This window comes from Xiphophorus couchianus, chromosome 6 (assembly GCF_001444195.1).
Source record: "Xiphophorus couchianus chromosome 6, X_couchianus-1.0, whole genome shotgun sequence".
NCBI lineage: Eukaryota > Metazoa > Chordata > Actinopteri > Cyprinodontiformes > Poeciliidae > Xiphophorus > Xiphophorus couchianus.
The window spans coordinates 585,995-612,224 of NC_040233.1; the positions used below are offsets into that span (position 1 = coordinate 585,995).

General features: G+C 38.2%; 2 protein-coding genes and 3 long non-coding RNA genes across 9 annotated transcripts in view; 2 read left to right on the plus strand and 3 right to left on the minus strand.

Moving 5' to 3' along the window:
- Positions 1-4,371, minus strand: LOC114147055 (C-C chemokine receptor type 4-like). Of its 2 annotated transcripts, XM_028021588.1 has the most exons (3): positions 4,266-4,312; positions 3,357-3,469; positions 1-2,085 (listed from the first exon to the last, which is right to left on the minus strand). In XM_028021588.1, the coding sequence occupies exon 3, from the start codon at positions 2,069-2,071 to the stop codon at positions 983-985; it is 1,089 nt and encodes a 362-aa protein (XP_027877389.1). In that variant the 5' UTR covers positions 2,072-2,085; positions 3,357-3,469; positions 4,266-4,312; the 3' UTR covers positions 1-982. The 2 variants fall into 2 exon arrangements, with proteins under 2 accessions (XP_027877389.1, XP_027877388.1); XM_028021587.1 differs by lacking the exon at positions 3,357-3,469 and having other exon boundaries at positions 4,266-4,371.
- Positions 4,372-6,788: 2,417 nt separating this feature from the next.
- Positions 6,789-26,230, plus strand: part of blvra (biliverdin reductase A) — a 28,111-nt gene continuing 8,669 nt past the window's right edge. The window contains exons 1-4 of one of the 4 annotated variants that reach the window (XM_028021523.1): positions 6,826-6,951; positions 7,033-7,148; positions 10,455-10,574; positions 18,605-18,724. In XM_028021523.1, the coding sequence (XP_027877324.1) occupies positions 10,456-10,574; positions 18,605-18,724 (239 nt within the window). In that variant the 5' untranslated portion in view covers positions 6,826-6,951; positions 7,033-7,148; position 10,455. Of the gene's footprint in view, positions 6,952-7,032; positions 7,149-10,426; positions 10,575-18,604; positions 18,725-26,230 lie in introns of all 4 variants that reach the window. The other 3 variants (XM_028021524.1, XM_028021521.1, XM_028021522.1) reach the window with 3 other exon arrangements.
- LOC114147009 (uncharacterized) lies at positions 12,476-18,598 on the minus strand. Its single transcript, XR_003596003.1, has 2 exons — positions 18,248-18,598; positions 12,476-13,123 (listed from the first exon to the last, which is right to left on the minus strand). It is a non-coding gene; the product is annotated as an uncharacterized LOC114147009 (long non-coding RNA).
- Positions 22,152-23,463, plus strand: LOC114147008 (uncharacterized). The gene is made up of 2 exons (XR_003596002.1): positions 22,152-22,311; positions 22,936-23,463. It is a non-coding gene; the product is annotated as an uncharacterized LOC114147008 (long non-coding RNA).
- On the minus strand, positions 23,272-25,010 carry LOC114147007 (uncharacterized). The gene is made up of 3 exons (XR_003596001.1): positions 24,851-25,010; positions 23,878-24,226; positions 23,272-23,796 (listed from the first exon to the last, which is right to left on the minus strand). It is a non-coding gene; the product is annotated as an uncharacterized LOC114147007 (long non-coding RNA).

Sequence of the window (26,230 nt, forward strand, 5' to 3'; positions counted from 1 at the left end):
GTCCATTACAGAAGAGAAGCTTTATAATTCATATCCACAAAAATAACATTCAATAAGACAAGGTACAGAATATTTTTTCCATTAAGTTTACATGAAAGAAATTAAATGCAGAAAATAAGCGTTTGACATTTGGAAGATAATTTATATCTTAGTTTAAATGCTGTTATCTTAATACATGTTCAGAAGCTATGTTTACTGACTATTCCACATTTTACACAGAGTAATCATAATTAAAAAAGAGAAGATGACAATTTAAAAAGTAAGCTAATGCTATCAATGACTAGTTAGGTAATACTGTAACGATTAAGACAAAAAAAAAAATCAGATTTCATATACTCTATTAGGGCAATACAAAATATACTGCTCTATAAGTAATAATGTCAAGAAGGATGCAGCCAGATAAACAAGTGACATGACGATGCTGCAAAGGTATTTCAGCTTGACAAACTGAGAGTGGATCTTAACATATCTCAGCTGTTGTGTTCCTTTTTCTCTGCTACTTCTTGTTCTGATGTGTCATTGCAATGTTTCCTCTCTGAACAGTTCAGACCGCTTTCAGTGTGATGTGTTGGCAACAGTTGTCAAATCTTTCATTCACCCAACGGTGTGAGAAAATCATTCATATGAGTTTGTTCCCAGATGACCACAGTTTGAAAACACTTTACATTAAAATGATCATTGTAAACATATCAGTATATTTAAAACCCATTATAAGAAGAAATTCAAAATTATTCAATGTATTTTTTCACAACAGTAATAATTAAACCGACCAGATTTCAAATATAACTGCTCCTTGTTCACAAAGTTTTAAATCTGGCAGGTCATGGCTGTGGGGCTGAATATAACAAAATATTCCCTTCAAAATGGAAGCTAAAGGCTTACAGTCTGGAATGACCTGCAGATAAAAAGGGAAGTTAAATGTGTAACATATCATAATGGCCAAGCCTTTAGAGAAGACTAAGATCAGGATTTCTATGTTTGCTCAGTATTCGTAAACAGAATGAGGTGTTCTCTGTGATGTGCTTCTAGTGCTCTGGCTGTTGAAGCTAATGTGTCTGGACAGGCAGGGAATTTTTTTAATCACCAGTTTGTTGAAGTGACTCTGGAACTTTTTCCCTAGAAATGTGTAAAACATTGGACTAATACAACAATACAAGTATGCAATGTTTCGGGTCAAGTAATATGCATAATCTAGGTTTTGTTTGGTGGAACATGATTCTTCCTTGTCTGTTTCGCCAGCTGAAATATTAATTGCTCGAAGAAGGCATACAATATTGTAGGGTGTCCAGCAGACAAAAAATGTGAAGATGATTACAAATATTAGCTTTATGGCTCGACACTTCTCCTTCATCCGGGTGGAGAGAATCCGCAGTGTGATCCTAACGTAGCAGTACATGACCATTATCAGAGGTAAGAGGAAGAAAATCATGAACTGTTGATAGAAACTGATCAAACGCCAGACTCTCATACTGCTTGCTGATAACCCTGATTCTTCACACATTTTGCCTTGCATTGAGTTCATAAACACATTTCGAAGGACCAACTCTTTAACACTTGCTGAAATACTGATACACCAAACAATGACAGACGATATTATGGCATACTTTTTCTTCCTGCGCTTGCAAGCTGCAAGCGCATGCACCACAGCTAGATATCGGTCAAATGTCATGAGAGTGAGGAAGAGGATGGAGCTGTAGAAACCAATGAAATAAGCACTGCTGACCATTTTACATAGAGCTTCTCCAAAGATCCATTCAGACAAATGGTAGGTAGCCCAGAAAGGCAAACTGGAGGCAAAAAGGAGATTGGAAAGCACCAAATTCAGCAGAAAGATGTTTGTGACTGTGGTGAGCTTCTCATACTTGAAGATAATGAGGAGGACAAGGCCGTTTCCAAGGTAACTCAGGAAGAAGTTAACAAAGTAGAACACTGGGATCAATTTTGAACCAAACATGTTAACAGTCTTTTTGGCACACAGCTGGACAAGTTCACTGACCACGTGGCTCGGGTCCTCTGTTGTATTTATATTCTGCAGGTAGAGCATGTAATTATAGTCATCATCATCATCCATGTCTGATGTTTCTCCTGTGGCACATTAAAGAAATATAGAAGTCAGACTAGAGCTAGGAGAAAATCTATTTTCCTATAAGTTACACACAGAGGTCTGGGTAGAAACTCTTACACAACTAATACAAGTCTGAACAAAACAGACAAAATGTTGAAAAACTACACGTCCATATGCAATTATTTCCCCAAAATTTATAGACAGACATTAGTTATTTTTATCATCTGTATTACCTTATTAAGGTTAGTTGTATGATAACTTGTGATTCACCATGTCCAAAAGGTTATTGCAGATATGTAACATAACTAAAAAGGCTAACTTACATATATTCATACATTCACTTGCATACATCCAACATAACTGAAAAGGTTTTGGCCAAAATCTGCTTGCACATGCAGCTCAACACATTAAGGGACCTTGGTCAATATATTAACCATCACAATATGTTTCTAACAGAACAAGGCCTTGTACTTAATTTGTACTTAATATTAACATATGAATATAGACTAAAATCTGTATTGAGGAATTTTTCTGACATTTATTTGATTCTATGTGCTAAAAGTTCTTAAATAAAAAGTGGATTCAACCAGATGCTACAGATAAACAGGCCACTTAAATCCCAATTGGGGCTTTTTTGCATGAAATTTCCATGTTCTCCTCATTCTCTCTTTACTTGCATGAAAAAATTAAATGCAAAATTCACAAATACATGCACAAGGCTATGTGAATATTTCTGTGTTGTCTAACAAAACTCATTGAACACTGAGTATTGAGAGAAAAATTAATTTTAGTACATCTTTATCAGATAATGTTGTAACAACATTTAAAGAATCAGTCCCCTTTTTAATTTCCTTAATATCCCCAGACAAGAAATAATTATAAGTTGGAGTAAGTAGAGACTGTATTAGAAATACTGTATGTCTTAATCAGAGACATTTAGACCTAAAATTATATATTTTAAAACTCCCACATTTATTCCATTAGAGTTGTTACCTCTTAAATGTTTGAGATTTGTCATCTCCCATCTTCATATTTCTATAATTTTACTCTGATACTTACTCTGATATATTGACATATATCTTATAGAGAAGTATAGTTAGAGAAGTATAGTTTTGAAATAGCAAACTTTACCCAGTGATTCATAAACATTTTGTCACACTGATGTTTTTCGTCCCAAAATCAGGAATTGAAACTGCTGATCAGCAAGATTAAAAAGTCATGTCTCCTACGCCTTCGCAACACTGGTATTTGTATATGTTTGTATATATATAAAAAAAGTGTTGCTTCTTACCAGAAATGATTCATTGCCAGCTTTATTTTTGAAGAACATTGTGTTTTAACTCCTGGCTATATCCGGATGTTGAGATTGCACTGCAGATTTCTCACAAAAAGCTGTGCTAGGGACTGAAATTAACACTGCCATCAGAACAGATGCTTCTCTTGGGTCATTGCTTATGTTTCTCCATCTTAGTATTATTTCAGAACAAAGCTTTATGTTCAAACCACCAAACTGTCCAAATGTCTGGTCACATTTCCTGATGAGCGGTTGCCACATTAGGTGCTACATCTAAGCAGTTCATGGCTGCTACTTCCTTCCTACAATTCTAAGAAAAAAGCAAGGCTGTAAGAAGTAATCTTTTTTTAAATTTTATTTAAGAAATATTGAAAGTCTTGAATTTGGTGGGTGTTTTGCACAGTTATTAGACTTAAAAATGTTAGAACCTGCTGAAGATCACACCATTATTATGTCCATTGATATATAAAAGCCTACAGTTATAAGTACAGTTCCTATTTGTACAATGAGTGTATATGAATAAGAGCTTGAAACAGTTTGAGTGGGCAACTTTCATTAAATTAAGTCTATTTTTTAACGAACATTAAAGCTTTCTTCATCAGGAGTAAAACTTTAAGTTCCCAAAAAGCTGATTTAGTTAGAAACGTCACTTTTAAAGGAAGTCATTATGGTAAACCTAAAGAATCAGGCCTTCTCTTAAAAAAAATCACAACATAAAATAAATAAATAAATAAATAATAAAAAAGAGCTAGCCCTTAAATAATCTGTGAAACTATATCCTGGTTATAGTTTAGGTTTAGAAAAGTGATGAAAGTAACATTTATATATGTGATTCTCACAATACGACTTTAGCTAAAGTTTTATAAAATAACAACAGCATCAAAAATCAAGCCAACTTGACCTTACCAGTGCAGCTTTGTAGATATCAGCCTGTGGTCAAGACCCAAAATGGAGTCACATAAAATTTGTTTGCGACTTTGACTTTTGAGAGTAACAAAATCAGAGGGGGCTGTACCTTGGCAAACGGATGTTCTTAAAAGCCTGTGGGTGTGGATGGGCGTGTGGGTGTGATTGTGTCTTTCTGTAGACTATTCAGGAAAGATATGACACATGAAATCGAATAACTTTTTGCCAAAAATGTACTTCTAGAAGCTGTTATGCACTGTACCTTCTCAGGAAGGCAGTGCAATACAAGTAATAATATTACTTGGGTAATATTATTTTGAAGCATCACTACTCAAATAAAATTCTGTGCTTACTGTGAACATGCAGTTAACAGTGGATATTGTCTCTGCAAGTACTTAGTATTGTTCTAACATGTAAACATTACCTTCTATAAGTAGTGGTTTCAAAAGTCATATCATGTTATAGAATACTGCAATAATTATAATTTTATATTTTGTCTGTATGATTATGATTATGATGATTTTCACAACTTAAGTCAGACTGCAAAAAAGAAAACTACTCAAGTACTCAATACATAAGGCCTTTTTACTGAATATTTTTTGCTCTTCAGTAGTTTTTCCCAGATGACTATTTTTTACTTCTACTAATACATCTCAAAAAATAATAATTACAATGTAATAATATAATATTGCGTAAATGTGTAATCTCAAAAAGTAAAGGGGTTATTTTTTAGAATTGTATTACGGAGTCAAATTCTGAAAAATTTGTCCATTTCTACGCACTCAATGCAGTTTGGTGCCTCTTGCACAGGCACGTGCAGAGGGGGGGGGCGAAGGCTTGACCCCCTGCCCCTTTTATCCTTGCTGCCCCTAGTGCCCTTTTTTAGTTTGTTTGTGTTTTTTGTTCAAAAATGTTTATTTTTATTTTTATTATTATTTTTTTTATCTGTATGTCATCTGTACATTTTTATTTTGAAAGCAGGACTTCAGGTCTTTCTTCTCCAAACTTGTAATGATTGTTCTTAAAACTTCTCCTTGTGCTCAGACTCGTGCTAGTGCCAATTTTCACTTGCAAAACTCTCTGCTCGCTTGGTGGAATTTTCCTGCCATAATCCAAGAGCACATGATGATGTGGTGAACAAGAAGGATTGCTGCTGCTGCCAGGAGTTGATGAGCAGTAACTGTGTTCACCTGTGTGGCAGAGGATAAAAGGGAACAGGAGTGGAGACAAGAGAAACTCATTTCTTGTTGTTATGCTGTTTGGCTGACCACCAGGTGGGAGAGTGCCATTCACAGTGACTAGCACTAGTGAAGGGTCTATGAGGCCTAACTGGGTGTGTGGCACATTTCCCAAACTGTGTCGACGCTTTGCTGAGACTGTGTTGCTTTGTCACTTATAGTGACATCTTCTGGATTTTTCCTGCAAAAGTAATTGCAGGAAAATTCAATGAAGACGGGAGTGTTAACCCGTTCATCCCCCTCATGCCGGGGATGTTGATGCCTCAGCATTGTGGAAGTGCTCTGGTTACAGTAAGACAAAACTTGTGAGCAAATCCTACATTTTTCATATACAATATAAATAAAAGTTAATCCATGCAAACTAACTCAAATATCACATGGAAAGAAATTTGAATAATCCGAAAGAAAAATGATCAAAAGTGGAAATCAGAACGGAATAATATTTTTCCGTTACAGGATCAAAATGATCCCGCACGGAAGAAAACGTCCTGTTCCTTGGTTGATCCATGCCGGTTTTCAAATACGAGTCAAAAACCAACGCAAAGCAAAGAACACAAAGTATCTCCATCTAACAAAACCCACAAACGTGTCGACACAGTTTCTCCCTCATCGGGACAATTTGGCGCGGTCACATCCAAACGACACGGCGCATGTGCCGAGGTTTCGGTGTCGTCTGACCCATCACTAGCTCCAACTCTGTCATCTTCCTCTGTTGGGTCCTCCTCATTCTCATATAGCCTATTGTGTTTTCTGCATTCTCATCGATTTCTTATTTCGACTTCTCGTTTCTTTGTCACTCCTCTTTCTCTCACACACAAACAAATTTCACAAAAAACTTAGTGATATGAATTTATTATGATTTGTCACATGTTCATGGAAATCGATCACAAAAATATAAAGCAGACCTCTTAAATGTCTTATTTCAAGAAACTCACATATCAAAATTTTGACTGAATGCATAAAGGACGCTACATTCTTTTCATTATCATTTAGCTAACTGGAATTGAAAACAGAGAGGGGTTGTTATTTGAATTCTCCAGAAGGGAGCAATACATAATTAATTTACCTATAAACAGCGGAGACTGGTGTGTATCTGGTGTAAGCCACCTGACAAACATGCTCCGCTTGCGGAGGAGAACGGTCTGGCTGCTGACACTATATGAGTGAACGAGCGGTGGAGCTCCGTGGAGAACAAGTTTCATCGCGTGATTCCGGCATTTAGAAGAGAGCTGGCGGAACTCCGCTAGTCTGCAGGCGGCGGGCTGAGATGGTGCGCACCCAAAAAGATAGTTCCGACAGGGTATGTAACAGACCACGCCCCCATTATCTAACGCCAACCGGTATTTTCAGCACGCCTAAATTCGACCAGCTACTTTAGTGTGGCTGAAGACAACAAAGAGGCGAAATCTTTATATTTTTTATTTGACGACCCCTATAAACATAAGCAGGTAAGAGAACTACTATAAGTTATTTATGTACTGACAGGGAGTGCAGCCACAAAGGGTGGTATTTTGTGTCTTTTTGTGCAGGTCTTGTGCGAAATTCTGTTCCCCTGTGAAAATCTGTTCCCCCTGTGTAGGGAGCGCGCACTGCAGCCAGGGAGGCGGATCCGTTCATTTTCACGGCGCTTCTGATCGACGTCTCGGTAAAACAACTCATATAATCGTGTTAAGGTTGTAACTTTCAGTTTAATCGGCTGCTAACAAAATTGTAATATAAATAAATAAACAAGGTCTCACATGGAGGTCTTCTTACACCGTTTTGTGTTGTTTTTTAATCGCCAAGAAAATCGGTCTTTCTCCAACTTTTGTCACTTAAGCCTGACAAATAAAAGTAAGTCACCAAACACGGATTTCCTACACATTGTGTGTGTTTGTAATTTTTCATTGCTGATATAAGAGGATGAACGCTGGCTGATAGCAGGGCACAAAGATTAGACTTCCTGAAAAGATCAGAGCGTAGGCTTTCTGGTAATTTTTTAGCTGCCTGAAGTACTCGGGTCTCCCCTCCCTAACATGGGAATAAATTAATTTACCAGTAAGTCTTTAACCGTGTTTATTCATCATCATCAACAATAAATCCTGTGATTTTAGTAATATTTGCTCATTATTTGCCAGTTACTTGGGGTCAACCAATTATTTCAGAAGCCTGAAATAATCTGTGTTCCCCTCCGTAACATGAGAACAAATTGATTTACCAGCAAGTCTTTAACTGTGTTTATTCCTCTCATCATCAACAATAAATCCTGTGATGTTGGTAACATTTGCTCTCTATTTGCCAAACTTATGAGGGGGGAAACCAAATATTTCAGCTGCCTGAAATAACCTGTTCCCCCATTCAACACTCTTTGGAAGGGGAACAGATTCCCCCCTCATAACTTTGGCAAATAGAGAGCAAATGTTTTCAAAATGTATGATTGAGGCACCAACTAGAAACAACTACAAATTTCTTTTATCCAGAAAATTGTCATATTTTACATTAGAACAGTACCTTTCAGAAAGCCTACACTCATTTTTTAAAGAAAATCTTAATTTTTCGTGCCCTGCTACCAGCTTCCATCCTCATATGTCAGCAATGATAAATTATAAATGCACACGATGTGTTGGAACGTGTCTGGTAACTAACTTTTAATTGTCAGGCTTAAGTGACAAAAGTTGGAGAAAGACCGATTCTTTTAGTGATTAAAAAAACAACACAAAACGATAACAAGACCTTGTTTATTTATTTATATTACAATTTTGTTAGCTGCCGGTTAAACTGAAAGTTACAAGCTTGACATGATTATATGAGTTGTTTTACCGAGACCAACAAAAGACTGGGAAAGATGAGAAATGCTAAAAAAAACCCCACTTATTTGGAACATTCTATTGATGAACAGGCTAATTGGAAACTGGTTAGTGTCATGATTAGGCATAAAGAGAACGTCCCCAAAAGGCTCAGTCGTTCACAAGAAAGGATGGGTGAGGTTCACCACTTTGTGAACAAGTGCATGAGCAGATAGTTCCACAGTTTAGGAACAGTGTTTTTCAACATACATTGAAAAATGTATGTTCCTAAATAGGAATGTAAATTCCTATTTAGGAATTTAAATTCCTAAATTTAATTCCTAAATAATTACATTTAGGAATTTAATTATCTACAGTCTATAATGTCAAGAGATTCAGAGAACCTCTGCAAGTAAGCAGCGAGACAAAAAACAACATTGAATGTCCATGTCCTTTGAAGTGTTTTTTTGATGGACTCATCTGAGATGGACTGACGGAAAGTGCCCTATGGTCTGTTGAGTCCACATTTCAAATTGTTTTGATGGATGTTTGACCTCCAGGCTAAAGAGGAAAACGATCTTCTGGATTGTTATCAGTATAAATTGTAGCTTTATGGAAGAACCGGCAAATAAATTTAGCACCATCCTAATCATAACAAATGGGTGGCAGAGCGCATTGTGGCGGTACAGCTGTCATTCGTGTTCTTATGTATGACGAAGGAGCCAAAGCCTGTCACTAACATGGACAAAAAAAGCTGTTAATGGCGGGGCAAAGTAAGAATTTATTTATTAAATTGACTGAAGATGAATACATAAACTATAAACTGGTTTTTATACATTTTTTATAAGTGTCTTTGTAAGACCGCTGCTTTACAAATAAATTTAATATGATTTCATATTTTTATATCATTTTTGTCCAGGTTAACTTAAAAATTTACCCATTGTTGTATGGAACTATTAAGTTAATTTTCTATGCAGAATAGTAATTGTTAGAGATGCTCAAATATGAAAAATTGGGCTGGACCTGTCTGCCATTGAAAATGTGTGGTGCATTATGAAGCACAAAATATGACAATGAGATCTAGACTGCTGAACAACTTAAGTTCTACATGAAGCAAGACTGGAAAAGAATTCCACTTACAAAACTTCAGCAATGAGTGTCTTAAGTTCCAAACTCAGTGTTGTTAAAAGAAAGGTGATTTATCACAACTGTAAACATGCCCCTGTCCCAACTTATTTGGAATGTGTCGTAGGCATCAAAATCCAACTGAGTGAATGTTTTTAAAAAATGAAGTTCAGCCATTTGAACATTAAATATGTTGTCTTTCTAGTGAAATCAATTGAATATAAGTTGAAAAGGATTTGCAAATTTTCATAGTCTGTTTTTATGTTTCACACAACGTTCCAACTTCACTGGAATGGGAGTAAAGGACTGGATAAAAATGCTTCCGTGCTCACCTACACATCTTCACAAAATGACAATGCTTTTATAGCGTTACATGTGCAGATGATTGCTTTGTTACATCAGAATAATGTTTTTTGACCCTAAGCCTGACTTCTCATACGGTCATCAGCCTGTCAATTCGCACTCAATGCCCCTTTATTTGGGACCCCGAGTGGGGTCTTCAGCTGAGTTGATACAGGAAGCTCACAGCTCCTCTTGTTGTGCTCCAGGATGGCTAATGTGGCTGATGAGCTTGACTTAATCTGGGAACAGAAAATCCTCTAAGTTTGACTTTGCATTCCCTCTAATAATAAATTATTAATAATATGTAACAATAATAGTTGTGGATGACACTTCCCTCCATGGGCCATATTTTCTATGGGATAGACATGCTTGAATCCTACAGCTGATCATTTCCACCACCTCACTTCCCATTGATCTTTATCAAAGCAGGTATAAGAACTCCTGAAATGCATCTGTCTCATTGCATATTTACAACATCTGGTAATTAAAGTCGAGTTCAGATGGTTCTTGGTTTAAATTTTTCTCATCAGTTAAAATCAAAAAATGTCCTTTTAAATAAGATCAAGAACAGTATATTAGAAGTAGTGTTGTGACGTGAGCTGTAAACAGCTATACACAGTGTAACAAGAAAGTTTTTAAATTAAATAGAATTAAACTACAAGAAGTTGTGCCCCCCTAAACTCCCATCCAGGTTCGTCATCAGAGTGTCTCTCTGACAGAATGCTAGGGGCCGTGGTGGTTGGTGTCGGTACAGCTGGTGCGGTACGGATCAGAGACATGTTGACCCCGCCAGCTGGCAATGCTGCAGAGAAGCTGACTGTCCAAGGGTTCATATCCAGGTAAGACATATATGATGCGAGCTTACATAAACCAGGCCTAAAATTATGATGATGACAGGCGATGTCTCGTCATCATGCCACCTAATATTGAGTGTAATATTCTAGTAGGTCAAGGCTGGATCATCTAGTCAGCATTCTGGGCATGGGGCCGGAGACCCACATGGGGCCAACGGGGCCCAGGCCTTACCTATTCTACAGCATCCTGGACAAAGAAAAAAACTGATAGAATGAGAAAAACACAAAGTAATAAGAACTCAATATTCACATTCAGTTATTAAGTGCAAGTAATTGAAATTCATTTTAATTGTATTTTTTTAGTTAGTTGTTTTTATGATAAGTTGTGGATTTAAATGGCATTTCACTGGAGATGTAACATACAATTACCCGGTAGTATTTTTACATTTCCTGTCAATTTAAAATCTTTTAATACAAAAACACAGTGGACCGCCTCGGCACCCCAACCACCGGCCTTAGCAAGTTTTCTGGGGGAAACTGACATGTGTACTGAATTTCATGATTGTTGGTCAAAGCACGGCTTGGGGCTGATTTATTAAATATTCTAGGGGGCGCTGTGGAGGAATTAGGCCACGTCCACCAAATATTAGGCTGCATTCCTGCCATAGGGTGGACTAAAATCGATCACAGTGAGTTTGGTGCAGCTTGGCTGAAACATAGAATTTAGTACGGCAATGGCGTGACCAGTGACTTTGCCACACTGCCATGGCCATTCCCTCCACCGAAAACTCCTTGTGCTTTAAAGTAAATGAGACCAACTATTTATCTGTCATCTGTCACAAGATCATTTTGATTAGCTCAAGGGGGTCAGAGATGGAGCTTTCCAAGTAAAAAAATAGCTTCCTGTTCTGAGGAGACTGGCTTAGATGATGTGAGATTATGACGACATAGGATCGTCAGGCATCCAACCAGGATCACTCATGCCATGTTTGGTGGCAGTTTACCTTTTTATATGACAGTTACAGCATTTCGTTTGCTTTGGCGAGTACGCCAAGTTCGCTGCTTGGTCATGCCCCCTAAACATATATGAAAACTAAGTTTTTATATAACATTTAAAGCACCATCCCTTAACTCCATCCTGACCGAAAATGAAGCCGATTGGTTGACAGCTGATAAGAGTTTGTTAAAGTTCAAGGTGTGTAAAAGTAAACAATAACCAAAATTTGCCCTTTGACCCGAAAAGGCCTTCTTGTACATTTTAGGGAGTACCTCCAAGAGACTTTTTTTATTATTATTATTATTGGGGAGGTGTCAAACTCCAGTCCTCTAGGGCCGCAGTCCTACAGTTTTTAGATGTGCCATAGGTACAAAACGCTGGAATGAAATGGCTTAATTACCTCCTTTTGTGTAGATCAGTTCTCCAGAGTCTTGCTAATGACCTAATTATTGTATTCAGCTGTGTTGCAGCAGAGGCACATCTAAAAGGTGCAGGACACCGGCCTTGAGGACTGGAGTTTGAGACCCCTGACTTAAGGGGAGCACTGAATTTCAAAATATGCAGCATTCGAACAACTATGAGAAGATTTTGTATCGCTGTCAATGGGGAAAAACAATGGAAAGAACTGAATATGGAACTAAATCGTTGTCCAAGCATCAACTAGTTTAAAAATAAATGCAAAGCTATGTTACTCATATTGTTTGGGGAAGAAAGGAATTAACACAAATATTTCTTTCCTTTCTTCTGTGTTACTATAACCACTATTGGTAACTTATTATTGTTTTCTTGGTATCATTATTATCATTAGTATTTTTTATTTATTTTTTTACATTTTGTTTATTGTTATGTAATGCAGATTAAAAATAATTTATAGGTGTACATTTGCAAGGAGTTAATTATTCTGATGCTGTATGTCCGATTTGTTATTTATTGCAATTGTCATTATTACTTATTATTAATAATGTCCTATTGACTGCTTGCTTTCTTGTTTTGGTCAGAAGTGGTGCTCCCGACATCAGACAGCAATAAAAGCTCATGGAGGAGGTGGAGGAGCTTGATCTTTTCACAGATAATCCGTCTCATATTACACTGTCATGACATGTCATTAACAAATATGTAAAAACATTTTTGATAAAAGTTACATATTGTCAGTTAAGCTGTAACTGACCTCTGCAAAGCATGACTAATTAAAGAAGCATATTCAACTTCGGAAGAGCTGTTGACATTAGATTTTTATTATGAGTTCTTTGACGATAGTAAAATAGCAATGGTGCATATTAGCGACTGTCCAACAAAGTCGCCGAGCAGCTGAATAGGGGAATCCTTGTTGATGCGCCAGCTGATCAAAAACGCCATTCCAGGATGCAGTTTAAGATGCTTTTATTTTGTCTATGTTGTCAATATCCAAAACAGAACAGTGTCCAAAGAAGCATTAAAACCGGATCCGCAGGTTTAAACAGTGATCAAAGACAAAAACATGCGTTAATACGGCGGTCAGCAAAAAGTAAACCTCCCCCATCATCCACTCACTAAAGTCAAAAGGTGAGCAACAGCTGATCTACAATCACTAATAACACCACGTGATCCCGCGCTACACCTATCCACAACATTCTGGCCCCTAATTATTACATCATTGCACAGTAATAATTACTCATACAACACCATAACCTAAGATATACACTACATAGAAACACATATTGAGACAACACATTCAAAGAGTCCATGAAAGTCATTTTCAAATAGTCAGTCATTTTCTCTTTTTTCTTCAAAATAGTCCATCCATAGTCAGTCAGTCATAGGCCAGAGGTTACCAGCACTTAGCCTAAATATAGTCAGTCTGCGATGTACATCTAGTTGTGGTAAAGTCAAATCAAAGGGTCATGTCAAGAGTTGAGTTAAGTCAAATGTGTTGTCTTCATTGGTTGGAAGTCTCCTGAAGAAGGCATATCTTAGTGATGGGTCTGCATAAGTGGCTGGTTGGGGTCTTAATCCAGACCTGGCGTACAAGTCCAGTTTTGTCTGGCACAGTTTCTGTGATTCTGCCCATGATCCAGGAACCACGAGGTGCCGAGTCATCCATTATAAGGACCACATCTCCAGGAACAAAGTTGCGTCTAATCTTCATCCACTTTTGGCGCTGTTGAAGTTGAGGCAGATATTCTTTAATCCATCTCTTCCAGAACAGATTAGACATGTATTGGACCTGTGTCCATCGTTTCCGTGCATAAGCATCATCTTTTTGGAATAAACCTGGTGGTAAGCTTGGGTTAGCCTTGAGGAAGAGAAGATGGTTCGGTGTTAGAGCTTCCAGATCATTTGGATCAGCGGATTCCAATGTGATAGGTCTACTGTTGAGGATTGACTCCACTTCACAGAGAGCAGTTTGAAGTCCTTCCTCGTCCAAATGCTGTGTCTGCAAGGTGGAAGTAAGAGCTTTTCTGATGGAACGAATCAATCTCTCCCATGCTCCACCATGGTGCGATCCAGCTGGAGGATTGAAGATCCACTTCACCCCTTTCAGTGACAGCACGTCGGAGATCTTTTCCTGATTCCAATCTTCGATAGCTCGTCTCAGTTCGCGCTCTGCGCCCACAAAGTTGGTACCATTATCGGACCGCAGCTCTTGTACTTGGCCTCTCCTTGTGGCTGAAATCTGCTTTGTTGTCTTCTGCACATTTCCGCAGGGCATAGTTAGCACAACTCGGAGATGATGTTGCTCCAAATAAATGAACGCCCATGCGATACTCCTGCATGCTCTGATTGAAGTCACCACCAGGCCAACAGAGAAACCTCAATAGGTCAGCATCTTCCTCTGGCACATGCACCTGATGGAACATGACTTCAATGTCAGACATCAAAACAACAGGCTCTTTTCTGAACCTACTGTAGTCAGCACACCAACCAGGCTATTTGTTAAATTGGGACCACTCAGGAGCTGTGCATTGAGAGAAATGCCCTGGAATGACGCAGCACAGTCAAAGACAACCCGAATCTTTCCCTTGGTAGGATGGTACACCCCATGGTGAGGGATATACCAAACCTTTCCATCCTGCGCTCCAAGTCTGTGATTGGCACTCTTTTTGCATAACCTTTGGATAGAAGATCTTCCACAAAGGCAATGTAATCGTTGTGGAAGTCTTTATCTCTGATGAACCTTTTCTTTAAGCTTAAAGCACTTTGTTCAGCAATTGTGCGGTTATCAGGCATTCTTATGTCTCGGCCTCTCAAAGGCAAGACAATGTTGTAGTGTCCATCACGCAAGGTTACTGTCTTACTGGCCAACTCTAGAAACTTGGAGTCTTCCTTCGACAGCCCCATCTGCTTATCATGGCTGCTCTCAGGAAAATCTATCTTGAATTGTTGCTTCCATAGGTAATCCAGTGTAACAGCAGAAATTCTGTTCATGGTGACAGTTGACAGACCACTCGTTCTTTCCCAACATTTTCGGTCAATCGGCCCATTCACTGTCCAGCCGAGCACAGTTTTAATGGCAAAAGGTCCTTCACCTTCGCTCCTAATGACCTCTAAAGGTTCTAGAGCTCTGGGCATGTTCATGCCAATCAAAAGCTCCACTTGTGCTTTGATCTCTGGCAAATGAACGCGCTTCAAGTGTGGCCAGATATCCAGATCTTGTTGCTTTGGGATGTTACTCAGGTCTACAGGCATTTTGTGCTGAGTAAAGAGGTCGGGCATGTCATAATACATGTCGCTGTCTAATCCAGCAATTTCAAGTTCAGGTACAATGAAGCTGTCCACAACTTTCTCTTGTCCCATGGTGCGCAACAGAATCTTTGTTTTTCTTCCAATGAGATTCAGCTTATCCATAAGACCCACTGTACAAAAGGATGCTGAACTCCTGCTGAACTGTACAAAAGGATGCTGAACTCCCTTGGTCCAAAAAGGCATATGTTTCCAATGTCTGTTGACCTTTCTTTGATTTCACCTTGACTGGCACAATGGCAAGCTTGCAGTCCTGTTCACCGGCCCCAGTAAGACCACTAGTCTGAACTGTGTCAAGAGATTTCTCTGCTTCAGCATCAAATTGAACTTCATTCTTCTTCTTGTTGTAAATATGGAGTATGCTTGCATGTCTGAAACCACAAATTTTACATGAAAGGTGTTTTCTGCATTCTTTGCTGATGTGCCCTGTACAGTACACAGGCAACCAAAACAGACGCCATTTCTTCTAAGAAATGAAATCTTCTCATTATGAGGTTTCTTTTCAAGCAGAGAACATAACTCCAGTTTGTGTCCACCTCTGCAAAACAAACAAATCTTAACATCAGTCTGATGGTCTTGATTATTTCTCTCAACAGCAGAGGTAGTGATGCCAAAGCTATTTCCTGTAGTTCTTGGGCGAGAAAAACGTTTCCCTCCATCTGTGCTCTTGGCTGATAAATTTATTGATGGAGCATCAATTAAGTTTCCAAAGACAGGATCTGTAGTAATTTTGACTTGACGCTCAATAAAGAAAACAATGTCAATAAATGTTGCTCTTCGATGCTGCTTCTCGAGGATGTTACATGCTACTGTTCGCCATTTATCTTTTAATTTATATGGTAATCTTTTAATCACAGCAAGCATATTAGCAGGTGTGTTTAATTCAGAAAGATCCTGAATGTTCTCCATCGCATTACAACACCCATGTAAGAACAAATAGTATGCCTGAAGAGCTTTTCCGTCTTCTGATTTAATCAATGGCCACGAATGAACTTTATTCAGGTAAGCAGATGCAATAACATGTCCATTTCCAAAATGCTCATACAGCATAGTCTTTGCTTTTACATATCCACCACCATCAGACATATGTTGACAGCTTTTGACAAGTTCATTGGGCTGCCCCCTGGTGTACTGTGCGAGGTAATGCAGGCAATCGTCAGGATCACCAGTCTTTGATTCAATGACCTGTTCAAATGAGCGCATAAAGGCCTGAAAATGAAGCGGATTGCCATCAAAAGGTTGAATTTCTCTTTTGGGTAGTGAAGAGAGACTTTGTTGATGAACCAACATGCAAGTTAATTCATTTTGTTTCTCCATAATAGATAACAGATTTTCATTGGTTGCTGATTGAGCAGCTTGCTGCAGAGGCATATTCGATATTGTTCTGCTTACAGGATGAGAAGGTCCAAGAAGAGGTGCAAACTTCTTCTTTGTCACTTTTTGTTGCACTATTTTTATTTGAAGCGCTGCATTTTCATTAACTGTATTTCTCTTTGTCTGTGGAACAAAAGTATTATCATTAAGAGTTTTAACAGCATTTCCTTTTGTTTTAAAATAGGATTCCATTCCATTAGATTTCCGTGAAACTGAGCTTTGTACTGCAGATCCAATTTTTAGCACATTCACTTTCGCAGCAGTTGCAGCTATTTCTGCTTCAAGTTGAAGCTGTTCTTTCCTTTTCCTAAGTTGCTCCTCTTGTTCTTCAATAGCATGTTTTTCTTTGAGCATATTTTGACGTGCGAGTAAAGCAGCCATTTCAGCTTCTGCCCTGAGACGTGCAGATGAAGTTGATGATACTTTGGAGCTTGACTTGCTTCCTTGATTTGAAACACTGTCTGATGGCAACACATCATCTTGAATGTCATGCTGGAGATTAGCAGATAACTGAGGCTCCATTTGTTCTTGAACCTCCACTTCTTTTCCTAATGGAGTTTCCTGTGACCGTAACATGTCAGAGGATGACCTGCTCGAGCATTTATTTGTTTCAGAAAGCCATATTTCAACATCCTCAATAAATCCTTTGTTATATTTAGTGATACTTGAAAACCATGTATTTTGTTTATCTTTCTCATCAAGCGTAATTAAAGGCAGCAAAGATTCATGCAATATAATGGCCTCTTGAAACAGGTGTGTTAACTCATCCAGTAGTGATTTTACTTGTGAATAATTTTTATCATCTTTCATTAGCTCTTTAAGGGATGATATTACACCTTTTATTTTCTTTACACACTTTTTCCGCTCTGTTTGAATCGTTTCAATTTTTTTGCGAGAGCTTTCTCAGTGAGAATGATCGCTCTTTTATCCTTTTCAGGTTTCTCAACAGCTGATACAGCAGACGATCCACTAATTTTAATCCAAAATAGAGGAAACTTACAGGCAACAGCGACTTCTTAAACTTTATTGAACGCACGCAGAGCCACAACACACACTCGCACACCAAAATGTCGCAGCTGCAGAGCAAATCGTAGCGGGGGGCGTGTCACAACATCAGCTCCACATGGCAGAACCAAACTGCATTAAAAGAACAATACGCAGCACCAATCATTCAGGTTACATACCACTGTCGTCTTCTACTTCTTTGTCAAACAATCCTCTTTCGTAGGTATAGTGGCTGTGGTGTGTGGGCTCGCGTTAGCGTCCAGCGAGAAACTCTGTTGCCATTTCTTTTTTGCTGACAAATATTAGCGACTGTCCAACAAAGTCGCCGACCAGCTGAATAGGGGAATCCTTGTTGACGCACCAGCTGATCAAAAACGCCAATCCAGGATGCAGTTTAAGATGCTTTTATTTTGTCTATGTTGTCAATATCCAAAACAGAACAATGTCCATAGAAGCATTAAAACCGGATCCGCAGGTTTAAACAGTGATCAAAGACAAAAACATGCGTTAATACGGCAGTCAGCAAAAAGTAAACCTCCACCATCACCCACTCACTAAAGTCAAAAGGTGAGCAACAGCTGATCTACAATCACTAATAACACCACGTGATCCCGCGCTACACCTATCCACAACAGTGCATGTTAATTTTTCTAAAGGGTTTGTAGGTTGCTTTGAGCCCAACTGTTACAAAAACAGTGGCCCTGGACTCGCACAAGTCACAAAATCTTACCTGGTTCAGAGTCAAGTTCACGTTGCAAAATAGAGGATGGCTGCTGGGCTACTCAGTCTGACTAATTCATGGAGGGAAGTGGGGTGAGTCACTCAGATGTGAGTCGTTAGAACTCACATTGGCATTCACAGCGACTGAAGGGAGAAAAAAAGTTTGTATAAACATTTATATTATATGTGCAGGGGCACATTGAGCTGACGTGGGAAATAAAATGCATGTTTTAGCTCATATTGTCTGTTTAACCAACAGGAGAAAACTCGATGCTCACCAGGACGTGAAACAGATCTCTGCAGAGGAGGCTGTGAGCAGAGAGGACATCCATGCTGCATTCATCTGTACTGAGAATGACTCTCATGAAGACTTTGTCAGGTAACCTAAAATCTGGTATTTACACGTGCAAAACTATCTTTAACTAATTATTTTGCCATCAATGTCACAGAGCTCAGAGATTCTGGCAGAAAAGAGGAAGAACACACAAGACAATAATTTATAGATATTTTATAGAAAATAACACAAACTAACCATTTAATTTGATGAACTAGTAAAATCAGTCATGTAAAGCAGTCGTCCCCAACCCCGGGCCGCGGACTGGTACCGGGCTGCACAAGAAATAAGGGTTAGGGTTAGGATTATGGTTAGGGTTATTTCTGTTTTATGCGTTGTCTGAGTCCGAAAAATCTTTCATTTTGAAAATCCTTTAACAGGATTCTCTCGGTTACGTCTTGCTCGCCAACATTGAGGCCGCAAGCAGCAAAATGAGTAAGAAACAGATCAGATGTCTTTGGAAAGTTTCTTTGCGAAGGGGAAAAGGCCCAGAGAAGAGACAGGAGAATGGATTTATCCCGGACCGATAGGTGGTTCCCACATTCCAAGCCCTTTATGCATGATATATGATGATCAACTTGCTAATGAGGCAATGAAGCCTTCAAACTGCTTTGCCACGTAGAGACCAAGCACCCTGTGCATAAGCAACACTTTGGGTGTCATTGTCTCTCATCACTCCCGGATGAGACCATTTTGTTGCAGAGAAACAAGCTCAGGGCTTCCATTGATTTGTTATTATTGCGAGTTAAAATTTTCATGAAAATAAAATGTTCGTTTTTGTGGTGCTTCTGTATCTTATTTTGAAGGTGTAAACGTTACCATAGCAACCAGAGTCAGAGTGCTTTGGGGCATTGGTTGAGACGAGAGAAGAGGAGTAGAGCTTGTGAGTCTTAAGTCTGGTTCACATGGCACAATTTAAGAATTGTCCCAAACCTCTGTGAGCGCATACAAGCTGATAAAAGTACAACAGGTTTGATCGGTTCTTGTGTCCAACCACACGTCTGGAGCAACAAACCACACACAAACTGATGCCACTCATGGACATCCCGATTCCATAAGAAAATCCCGTAAAGACCCAACATACCATACGTGAATTTAGAATAAACAAACATGGATGACGATGTAGAAACAATGATAGTTTGTGGACTAATTTTAAGCGATAAAAGACAACAAAAAAAGGCGTTGGATAAAAGTGAATTATGTTTCTTCATAGTTAACATTTTTTCTTACTCTGTGTTTAGATTGTTTTCTGTTCTGTCATTTCGTCTAGTGCTGCTTAATTATATGATTATGTGTTTACTGTTTTGATATTTACATAAAAAACAATGGCCACTAAATAATGGATAATCCAGTAGGTTAACTAATTTTAAAATCTTGCCGTGTGAACCAGGCTGTAGTACAAAATAATGTTGTGTTTTACTAATCAAAAATACAATCTACCTACAATGCATGTGGCCAGTGTCAGCATCAAGCCTTCTTCGTTTTATTTCCGATTCTGGTCTCCATTCCCTGTATCTGTTAAGCCAGTGTTGATAGTGTCAGTTAAATTTTTGATAGCAATTGTTGGATATAATCTGTCTTTATATGCCCAGTAAGCTCTTTTTTGATTCACTTATAGCCTTCATCAGGGATTTCAATGTTGATTTAACTTAATCAGCCACCACCTCCCCACATGTGAGGACTCTCCCTTGAGCAGACGAAAAACTTCCAAAAACGGATAGATTCCAGTACCAATTAGTCAGGTTCTAGTAGTAAGTATTTGTCCACTGTTTCAGGAATAAATTCTATATCTGGAGCAATGTAGTCATTAGTATAAATTTATCACAGTGGAGGCCAACCTGGAGCTCACAGACACACGTCTGTCCGCAGTGGCTCCATCACGTGACTCCACAGATTGACGTTTTTATTAATACTGTTAACATTCGCTGTTTAACACTTGTGTGATCCTAACCTTCTGTTTACTCCCCTTGTCCTACGGGTCAAAGGTTTGGGTAACAAAAGCCCCCAAATTAAGCAGATTAATTGCATTTTAAATCCAAAACCTATTTTGCATGATGAAGCAATCTGATATTTATCAATTCAACTAAATTTAATTAATTTTTTTTATCATGTATTTTTGTTATTCTTGTTGTGAAAACTGGTGTAAGGTGGTGAGATCATTCCAGGCTAATGCAGACAAAAAATCATGAAGGCCTGAGAGAAATAAGTGAATCTTGTATTTTGATTTATTGATGATTATAAGACAAGTTATTTTGAATTTACTCATGTGAATTAATAATGATTATGAAACTGGTGATTTTGTATTTTTGATTCATTGATAATTGAAGATGAAAGCTGATTGTGTAACGGGATGAAATAAAAAAGATAAAATCAAAATCAAACGATTATTAAGAAGAAATAATGAAGGAAGGAATGCATTAAAAGATGTTGTGTTTACTGGTTTAATGTTTATGATGATCCTACACCCTGTATAAGACTGTAATTGAAATAATCAAATAATGTGTTAGGCAAAGAGGCAAGGGAAAGGCAAGTCTGAACATGTCTATTCATGTTCAGACTGAATAGACATGTTCTAGGCCAGGGGTCAGCAACCCTCCAGTGCCGCATGCGGCTCTTTAGCGCTGCCCTAGTATGGAGTGAAAATAGTGTCAAAAAGATTTGTGTGTGCGTAAAATGATTTGTGCGTGTGTAAAAAGATTTGTGCGTGCGTAACAGGATTTGTGCGTGCGTAAAAAGATTTGTGCGTGCATAAAAAGATGTGTGCGTGCATAAAAAGATGTGTGCGTGCGTAAAAAGATGTGTGCGTGCGTAAAAAGATTTGTGCGTGCATAAAAAGATGTGTGCGTGCGTAAAAAGATTTGTGCGTGTGTAAAAAGATTTGTGCGTGTGTAAAAAGATTTGTGCGTGCGTAAAAAGATTTGTGCGTGTGTAAAAAGATTTGTGCGTGCGTAACAGGATTTGTGCGTGCGTAAAAAGATTTGTGCGTGCATAAAAAGATGTGTGCGTGCATAAAAAGATGTGTGCGTGTGTAAAAAGATTTGTGCGTGCGTAAAAAGATTTGTGCGTGCGTAACAGGATTTGTAAACCTTAAAAATAAAATACATGTTGAAAAAGTACACACAAATCACCTGGTACGCACACACAAAACTGCAGTTACACACAAATCCGGTTACGAGTGCACAACTATTTTTGAGACTCATTTCACGTCTCGGTGGAAGCTCCAAGATTTGTGTGTAGATGGTGCGTTTACATGCTAGTAAAAGCTGGGACATCTGAGTTTTCTTCGGAACTGTTTCTTTTTTCCATAGTTCAATACGTATTTCTCTCTTTACTTGTCTCGTGGTTTAGACATATTTTTGTGAGAGAAAAATACATACGTCATTACACCCACGTCTACTTTTTAATACTATAAGATTGTTTATATATGAATCCGCATTTGGGACCTATACAACTGTAATTACTTGGGTAAAAAATTCGACCACTAGGTGGTGGAAGTTTATTCCGCTCTGACTGGGAAAAGCCTTCATTCAAACTGAGAGAAGAAACAAGAGAATGGCGGGTCAGCCGAGTGATCGTGTTCGTGGTCTACCGTCCGAAGTGGATGTGGTTATTCCGTCAGTTTGTCGAAGAAGGTAATATGTCTGCATGAGCATTTTGACAGTATTTATATGTTATTTTGAAAATGACAAAAGACATGTGCATTACATACCAGCATATTTCTGCTAATCATGTCTTACAACACAGCACAGATAAATTAGGTACATTAGCAGTATTCATATAAAGTAATTATTTGCATTTGGTGGAAAAAGGATGCAAAGCCCTTGTTAGGTTTCCAAACAGTTTTGTATACCAGTTACAAAAAGACTATGTGGCTATAGAACAGACTTAAAGTAAAATGAGAAGGTGTCTGGTGTTTACGCTGCACCAAAAATACGATTCAGTTGTATTTGAGAAGGAATGCAATTCACAAAACACCACATTTTGAGGACCTTCAACGAATAAATCACATTATTATATAGATGCCACAGGAAACATGGTGTTTCTCTTAGTCTATGCTTTGACAGGAGGTCATTCAGTTAACAAGGTAAAAGGTATTCAAATGATTTTGATTTTTTAATGATATCACATTTATATGGATCTGTTGCTTATATTTAAAATACTTTTGCCTAAATATCTCAAACGCGACTTTATGAATGATTCAATTATACAGAAAATTTCACATGTATCTAAAACAAATTAATTTATACTTTTCATAGCGTCTTCAGACAAACTGCGCGAGCTCCTGAGGTTTTGGGTTGGCTGGGAGGTCCCTTGCCAAGAGCTGAAGCTTGAAGTTGTCCTGTCAACTGGACCTAACCATATGCCGACGTCTTCAACCTGTAGTGAGCAATTACGGCTACCAAGTCACTACACCACCTACCAGGCCCTGTCAGCCGACATGAATGTGTGTCTGAAATCAGTAGAGACAGGCTTTGGTCTTATTTGATAAATATGTATTGATGTTTCATTTGTTGAAAAATTGCAGTTTGACATGGCAAGTCAGTTAAAATAGAAAGTAATTTTATTATTAGCCTTGCATTTTTTTTTATTTTTTTTTTTTTTTACAAATAATGTCCATCAACACAGTCTTGACATGAAGTTGTGTTCCTGAGGTGACTACTAAATGTTTGTCAGGCATCCCTGTTCATCATGTGGTTTTTTGCTGAAATATTCCACAAATGTTTGGCATTCAAACATAAAATAATTTTCATGTTTCTGGTGTACATTAAACTTTATAAAGTTAACATTTTTGCCAGCTGGTTCTTTCTCTAGCTTGTACTTGCTTGTATATTTGTACATGTTTGATGGATTTTTTAAATAAATGGTATTGAAAATGCTGTTCATTACAAACATTTAAATTTAAGTGACAACTAATTTGTCACAAGTAAAGTTTCCAAATATTGCAGAGTATCCATGTAAATGTCCATGCCACTAGACTCTGAAGGTTGTAAGGGGTCAATGTTTTCACAGAGAAGCTCCATCTGATCTTCTGTAAGTGGGCTGTCCAACTCTGGTACTCGCAATTCAGCATGTGGATCAGGAACAAGCCCACTTTCCTCCCAGTTTATATGGGGAATCTGCAAAACATACATAGCATTATAGCTGGTGGAAAACATTTGTTGTTTCATTTGAAATAACAAAAAAAGACATTCAAGTACCTCTGGGTCAACCACTGAATGTCCGATCTGTCCCAGTTCCCACAACTGATTTGGAGTGAGGTTTTGTTCAGTTCTCATTGGGTGATTGTCCCAACAAATGAAACATCAATACATATTTATCAAATAAGACCAAAGCCTGTCTCTACTGATTTCAGACACACATTCATGTCGGCTGACAGGGCCTGGTGGGTGGTGTAGTGACTTGGTAGCCGTAATTGCTCACTACAGGTTGAAGACGTCGGCATATGGTTAGGTCCAGTTGACAGGACAACTTCAAGCTTCAGCTCTTGGCAAGGGACCTCCCAGCCAACCCAAAACCTCAGGAGCTCGCGCAGTTTGTCTGAAGACGCTATGAAAAGTATAAATTAATTTGTTTTAGATACATGTGGAATTTTCTGTATAATTGAATCATTCATAAAGTCGCGTTTGAGATATTTAGGCAAAAGTATTTTAAATATAAGCAACAGATCCATATAAATGTGATATCATTAAAAAATCAAAATCATTTGAATACCTTTTACCTTGTTAACTGATTGACCTCCTGTCAAAGCATAGACTAAGAGAAACACCATGTTTCCTGTGGCATCTATATAATAATGTGATTTATTCGTTGAAAGTCCTCAAAATGTGGTGTTTTGTGAATTGCATTCCTTCTCAAATACAACTGAATCGTATTTTTGGTGCAGCGTAAACACCAGACACCTTCTCATTTTACTTTAAGTCTGTTCTATAGCCACATAGTCTTTTTGTAACTGGTATACAAAACTGTTTGGAAACCTAACAAGGGCTTTGCATCCTTTTTCCACCAAATGCAAATAATTACTTTATATGAATACTGCTAATGTACCTAATTTATCTGTGCTGTGTTGTAAGACATGATTAGCAGAAATATGCTGGTATGTAATGCACATGTCTTTTGTCATTTTCAAAATAACATATAAATACTGTCAAAATGCTCATGCAGACATATTACCTTCTTCGACAAACTGACGGAATAACCACATCCACTTCGGACGGTAGACCACGAACACGATCACTCGGCTGACCCGCCATTCTCTTGTTTCTTCTCTCAGTTTGAATGAAGGCTTTTCCCAGTCAGAGCGGAATAAACTTCCACCACCTAGTGGTCGAATTTTTTACCCAAGTAATTACAGTTGTATAGGTCCCAAATGCGGATTCATATATAAACAATCTTATAGTATTAAAAAGTAGACGTGGGTGTAATGACGTATGTATTTTTCTCTCACAAAAATATGTCTAAACCACGAGACAAGTAAAGAGAGAAATACGTATTGAACTATGGAAAAAAGAAACAGTTCCGAAGAAAACTCAGATGTCCCAGCTTTTACTAGCATGTAAACGCACCATCTACACACAAATCTTGGAGCTTCCACCGAGGCGTGAAATGAGTCTCAAAAATAGTTGTGCACTCGTAACCGGATTTGTGTGTAACTGCAGTTTTGTGTGTGCGTACCAGGTGATTTGTGTGTACTTTTTCAACATGTATTTTATTTTTAAGGTTTACAAATCCTGTTACGCACGCACAAATCTTTTTACGCACGCACAAATCTTTTTACGCACGCACACATCTTTTTATGCACGCACAAATCTTTTCACACACGCACAAATCTTTTTACGCACGCACAAATCCTGTTACGCACGCACAAATCTTTTTACACACGCACAAATCATTTTACGCACACACAAATCTTTTTGACACTATTTTCACTCCATACCCTAGTGGCTCTCTGGACCTTTTTCAAAAATGTTTGAAAATGGAAAAAGATGGGGGTGGGAAATATATATTTTTGTTTTAATATGGTATCTGTAGGAGGACAAACATGACACAATCATTCTTAACTTTTTCCTATGCTATAAAAATGTGTAGAATAAATATTAAATTTCAACATTTCTGTCAACGAAGATTTGCGTTATAGCCTGTGACACGTTTCTTTCAGATGGGCGGGGTGCAAGGCAGGTGGCTGTTGTAAACAAACCGACCGGTGTGTGGTGGGCCATGGATAGCAATGGGGAAAAGAAAAAAATAGCTGAGGAGAGATTCTACAATTCTTGGACCGAATTATTTGCATTCATTGCCAATGTGGAAGGATTACCTGAATGTTTACTCTGTAGCGAGAAGTTGTCAAATAACAAAAAGAGTACCGTACTTTGCGGACTATAGAGCACCTTACTATAAGCCTCACCTACAGTTTCTTTTTAAAAATAACTGGAAACGTACATGCATAAATCTCACCGGGCTATAAGTTGCATGGTTCAAAGTACAAAGTAGCGGCTTATAGTCTGAAAAATACGGTAATGTGGAAAGACATTTTCAGGGAAGGCGCTACATTAG

Coding starts and splice junctions, on each gene's coding strand:
- LOC114147055 (XM_028021587.1), bottom strand. CDS start 2,071: ATGGATGATGATGATGACTATAATTACATGCTCTACCTGCAGAATATA.